Source organism: Artemia sp. Qi Xiang Cuo, chromosome 5, assembly GCF_049724085.1.
Source record: "Artemia sp. Qi Xiang Cuo chromosome 5, ASM4972408v1, whole genome shotgun sequence".
Lineage (NCBI taxonomy): Eukaryota > Metazoa > Arthropoda > Branchiopoda > Anostraca > Artemiidae > Artemia > Artemia sp. Qi Xiang Cuo.
Window position 1 is genome coordinate 24937485 of NC_142798.1, and position 6013 is coordinate 24943497.

Sequence of the window (6013 nt, forward strand, 5' to 3'; positions counted from 1 at the left end):
TTGTTTAAGACTGTGGGGGGGAGTGTCCTGCTCAAAGGTATAATTTCCTGAACTTTAACTGCATGGAACAAAATGGCTATCTATAAACTTTTATTCGATGTGTTTGGGGAAATGTTGGGCTTGAAAGGGGGGTTACTTGCCTTCCGATCACCTTCGACTATTAAGAAAGGGCACTAGCCATTTCAATTTCTAATCAAATGATTCCTTTTTGAAGTTTCTACAACAACATTTTCTAAAAAAAACCTTATATGCCCCCAGGGCACAACTTACAACCCTTGCCCTGAGGGCTGTGGGGGAGTTTCCTCCACAAAAACATAATTTCTATCTTGAAATCCACAACACTGAACAAAATGAATATCTAAAAATTTTGATCGGATGTGTTTGGAGAAAAGGTGGACACGATAGGGGGGCTAGGTGCCCTCAAATCACTTTTGACTGTTAAAAAGGGCGCTAGCCCTTTGAATTTCTAAGAAAATGAGCCCTTTTTCTATGACAAATATTTCAATAAAAACGTATATGCCCCAGGGCAAAACTTATTACCCTTGCCCTGAAGACTGTGGGGGGAGTGCCCAGCTCAAAGGTATAATTTCCTGAACTTTAACTGCATGGAACAAAATGGCTATCTCAATATTTGATTGGATGTGTTTGGGGAAATGGTGGGCATGGAAGGGGTTAGTTGCCTTCCAATTACTTTTGACAATTAAAAAAGGCACTAGCCTTTTCAATTTCTAATTGAATGAGCCCTGTTTGAAGTTTCTATGACAATGCATTCTATAAAAACTTTATATACCCCCAGGGCATAACTTACAACCCTTGCCCTGAAGGCTGTGAGGGGGTTGTCATCCTCAAACACCTAATTTCTATTTGGAAATCAACTATGCTAAACAAAATGGCTATCTAAAAATTTTGATTGGATGTGTTTCGGGAAATGGTGGGCGTGGAACGGATGTTAGTTCCATTCCTATCACTTTTGACTATTAAAAAGGGCACAAGCCACTCCAATTTCCAATTTAATGAGCCCTTTTTGAAGCTTCTACGACAACTTCTTCGATACGAAGTGTCCTGCTCTAAAGGAAAAAAATAATAAATAATACATTGTGCCAACATTGTTCTTATATGCCCTCAGTGCATAACTTAAAACCCTTTGAGGGTTGTTGGGGAGTGTCCTCCTCAAAAACATAATTTCTATATGGAAATCAACTATGCTGAACAAAATGGTTATCTCAAAATTTGTATTGGATGTGTTTGGAGGAATGATGGGCACGGGGAGCGGGGGGGTAGTTGCCCTCAAATCACTTTTGACTATTAAAAAGGGCACTAGACCTTTGAATTTCCAATCAAATGAGCCCTTTTTCTATGACAAATATTTCAATAAAAACGTATATGCCCCAGGGCAAAACTTATTACCCTTGCCCTGAAGACTGTGGGGGGAGTGCCCAGCTCAAAGGTATAATTTCCTGAACTTTAACTGCATGGAACAAAATGGCTAACTCAATATTTGATTGGATGTGTTTGGGGAAATGGTGGGCATGGAAGGGGTTAGTTGCCTTCCAATTACTTTTGACAATTAAAAAGGGCACTAGCCATCTCAATTTCTAATCGAATGAGCCCTTTTTGAAGTTTCTATGACAACGCTTTCTGTAAAACTTTATATGCCCCCAGGGCACAATTTGCAAATCTTGCCCTGAGGGCTTTGGGAGGGTTGTCATCCTCAAAGACCTAATATCTATTTGGAAATCAACTATGCTAAACAAAATGGCTATCTAAAAATTTTGATTGGATGTGTTTCAGGAAATGGTGGGTGTGGAAGGGGTGTGAGTTGCCTTCCAATCACTTTTGACTATTAAAAAGGGCATGAGCCACTCCAATTTCCAATTGAATGAACACTTTTTGAAGTTTCTATGACAACTTTGAAGTTTCTAAGGAGGGGAGTGTCCTCCTCAAAAACATATTTTCTATCAGGAAATCAACTACACTGAACAAAATGGCTATCTCGAAATTTTGATTGGATGTTTTTGGGGGAATGATGGGCGTGGGGGTGGGGCTAGTTGCCCCCAATCACTTTCAACTATTAAAAAGGGTACTAGCCACTCCAATTTCCAATTGAATAAGCCCTTTTTGAAGTTTCTATGACAAATCCTTTGATACAAAGTGCCCGGGTATGGAGAAAGAAGAAAAAAAATTAAATAAATAATACATTGTTCTTTACTTAGGCAGCGCTATCATGATGCCTTTGAAACATATTGTTGCAAGATTCTTTTCCAGACTATACACTATTATAATAAGATATTAATAGCATTTGACACCCTATTCAACACTCTTTCTAAGCAAAATGGGTGATACTGCTACAATTGTACTTAAGTCCCCTCCCCCCTCCTTAATGCCTGAACATAGTTCTAAGCAATAGAAAGAACTGTAATAATTTATTCATGTTTTTGTTAGATTTCTTATTGGATAGATCAGATAGAACATCCAGTATTACAAATTCAACAAAAGTAGACTAAGGGTACATAGCCAATTGCTATATGATTTCTCAACAAGTCCAGATATACATTTAGTGACACTCCTCTGTAAACCTTCAAACAGCTGTATGTCACTTTTATAGAAGGGACCTGGAAGACAGGTTCCAAAGTTCAAACTGGCCTCACGTGTGCCATGCATGTCTTTGGGAAGATTCTATGCAACCTTCTGGCAATAACTCCAAGGCTCAAATTTGCTTTGGAGACTGTTAGTGTGGAATCAGCTATAAGACATTATCTATAATGACCCCAGGGTCTTTACTGCTGCTGGAAATCAGAGGTGATTTATTCATCATGATTTATTAATGCTATGCATCATTGTCACCAAAGTAATTGGTGATGCATTTGAAATATTGCCAGAGACATTACCTTATTTTGCACTTTAGAGCAATATTAAGGTCCATACAGCATCTGTTTTGCTCTGTGAATAATGGCAATTTAATGTAATATCACTGTGTTAAGGACCTAGTGACATGCTGTGAGAGAGATTTGCTGGAGATATGCAATTTAAGCCCACTCAGTAACAGTGACCACAAGGTAGGCATGATCCATAAGAACCATTCTCTAGTGGTTTAGAGTTGACACTACTGCCCAACAGCAAATTCAGATAGACTGTGCAAGATGGTTGGGAATGACAAGCAGCATCAACCTCTTAGCAACACACTCTCATGAAAAAGCATCAATAATTAGTAGGTGGCTGAATAGAACAAACAGTCCCAATTGAATTACTATGGCTTGTTGCTCTATTCTTTGTCAAGTCTGGACATGAATGATGCAGTTGTGGGTGTAGTCACCATTTTGTCTTGAAGACTGTTCTTGTCATTAATAACACATTCAGCAAAATAGTTTTGAGTCATCAGCATAGGGGTTTAGGCAGCTGAAAATTCACACACCATATCATTGATATAGAGAAGCAACAATGTTGGTCCAAGAACAGTTCCCTAAGGAACACTACACAGGACTTTGCTGTTCTAAGTTCAAAATTCAGTGCCCAAAATTGAACAGCACTTTCCAAGATTAGGCTCAAACTTTGTGTGGCCAAGATTAGGCTTCAATGTTGACTATGAATATATTTAAAACTGTGAGTGAAGCATGTGGTTAAAACATTCAAGCTACTCAGATACTTACAATCAGCTTTCTAGGTGGTATGATAATAATTTTACTATGAAATAACTTGAAGTTGTGGTTAGCTGCCCTGCTACATGGAATTTTACCATTATCAATGATTCTTTTCTCCAAATTCTCTATTTAACTCACTAATGAGATAACTAACAAATAGACATAGCAGTACTGGTGCATTATGCAGGCATTGCTATATATTGTATCAAAGAAACCAGTCACAAAACCCATCAAACTGCTATTTAATTAGCAGACAACAGGCGATTTGCTAGATAAATTGATGGCAAAGTGTGGTTTCTCACTATTTAAACAATTTTTTTTTTAGGTTTAGGAGGGAGAAAGGTACCTAGGTTAGGTTATTTATTCAATATATGCTACTCCTTACCCCTACTCCATCCCCCCCCCCTAAGGGGCAAATATATAGCCCCCATTTGTTTCTAAACTATTACATTTTCATGCTATTTTATTTTATTTCATTATCAATAACCGAACTTGACTTCTTTCTGGTGCCTGTATAATGCACCAGTACCAACATAGCTTTAAAATCAGAATTTCCTACTGAGTCTAAATGTAATGGTCATTAGTGTTAGAAATGAACTTTATCCCTCTCCCTAATGTACAAATATATAGCCTGAGTTGTATAAATGTACTGTATTCTCAGTAAGTCACTCTTTTTGGTAAATTGTTGTTGTTAATATTATTGACTTATGAATAAAGTAAACATACCACTCAATGCCTTTTTTTATGCTCTTTCCAAATATAATAATCATTTTTGTCTGAAATTAATTTTACCCCCACCCCTATAGACACCAATTCAGGATAGGCTATATATTTGCACATTAGGGAGGGGGAGTTTAAACTTACCTCTCATTTACATCAGAAATAGAATTTACCCCCACCTTTATTATGTTTGGAAAGAGCATAAAAAAAGGTATCGAATGGTATTTTTAATTTATTATTAGTAGGCTAAGTCAATAATATGAACAACAAAAAATTTATCATTTTTTATTTATTCAAGTTGATTTAAAAGTTTGTCAAAATAGTGAAATTCTAATTTAGCTACTTTTTGCTATATTGGAGAGGGTTTAGATTAGGGAAATGAAACTTTCAGTAATGAAGAGAAGGTATAGCCTAGCCTGAATACACATAAAATCTTGAAAAACAAATTTAAATATCATTATGGGGGGACAAGATTTTAGTACCTTCCCAGGACATACTTTAGTCTGTAAACCTGTCCCTGAAAGTTTCATTTTCCTAACCCCTTTCCAAGATAGCAAAGAGTAGGTCAGCTAAAATAGAATTTTACCTTTGTTTTGGACAGAAATGACTTTTACATTTGGATTCAAAATAAAATTCTGATCCTAAAGGTATATCTAGCCTATTTCTTAGCAAGGCCATTTCATTAGGCTAGTGAGTTAGCCTAATTAGAAATTTTACCAAATTTTCAATTAGGCTAGCATGACTCTTTTCTTCCTGCTGAATGTTTGTTCTGAACTAATAAGAAGAAAAGAGTCATGCTATTACCCTATCTAATCAAAGTATTTGTACAAGATTAAGCACTGTCTGAGTAGGCTACTGGGGGCATTATCCTAGCCTATAGCCTAGTAGGTTTATTTAGGTGTAAGTAAATAAATATAAAGGAAAGTATTTAAACAAAAGCCAATAAAACATGTAATATACGCTTGATAAGACCTGGTCTATTGCTTTCATGGACCAATGATTTACTTACAATGTTCTTTGAACATCATTCTGTGGGTCTGAATAAAACCTTCCCTTATAGATTTAATAACATCTTCATCATTGTCAGACCAAAATTCACTTTGTGCCACAATAATATCCATCAAGTTTTCTTTCACATACTGAGCAGCCTCTTTGCCACCATGACCATCAAATATACCAAAATAGGCATATTCTAGGTCTTTCCCATCTTTAGTCTGCTGATAGGCAACAGAGAATGTATCTTCCATATACTTCCTTGATCCCTGGTTACAGTGACCTGTAACCCTTAGATTAACCCCAATATTGGGTTTTGAACTCATAGTTCAATAGAATTCCCACACAAGTATTATGCTATTTTGAATTTTTAAGATTTAACGACGATAATAATGAAGCATCAACTTTTGGAAGAAAGAAGTTACAGCCATAGAATACATTCTTAGACTTTTCCGAAACAACGAAAAAAAGAAATAGAAATCTCACAGTCGAAACTTTTGATGAGAATAAACTACTCTAATATTGCATATTCCTCTTGATTTACAAATTTATAAAATGCAAGTTGTTGGATTTGTGAAAATTCTGAAACGCCTGTTCAAACGGAAACTTAAATAAAAGTTTACTTATATTCATGGGCGTAGGCAGCATCTTGTGTAGGGGGG

General features: G+C 36.3%; 1 protein-coding gene across 1 annotated transcript in view; it reads right to left on the bottom strand.

The window, feature by feature from the left end:
• Positions 1-5717, bottom strand: part of Pp2C1 (protein phosphatase 2C) — a 52517-nt gene extending 46800 nt beyond the window's left edge. Inside the window, exon 1 of the mRNA XM_089088780.1 lies at positions 5368-5717. Within this exon, the coding sequence (XP_088944906.1) occupies positions 5368-5677 (310 nt within the window). The 5' untranslated portion in view covers positions 5678-5717. The remainder of the gene's footprint in view (positions 1-5367) is intronic.
• Between the last annotated feature and the right edge of the window lie 296 nt (positions 5718-6013).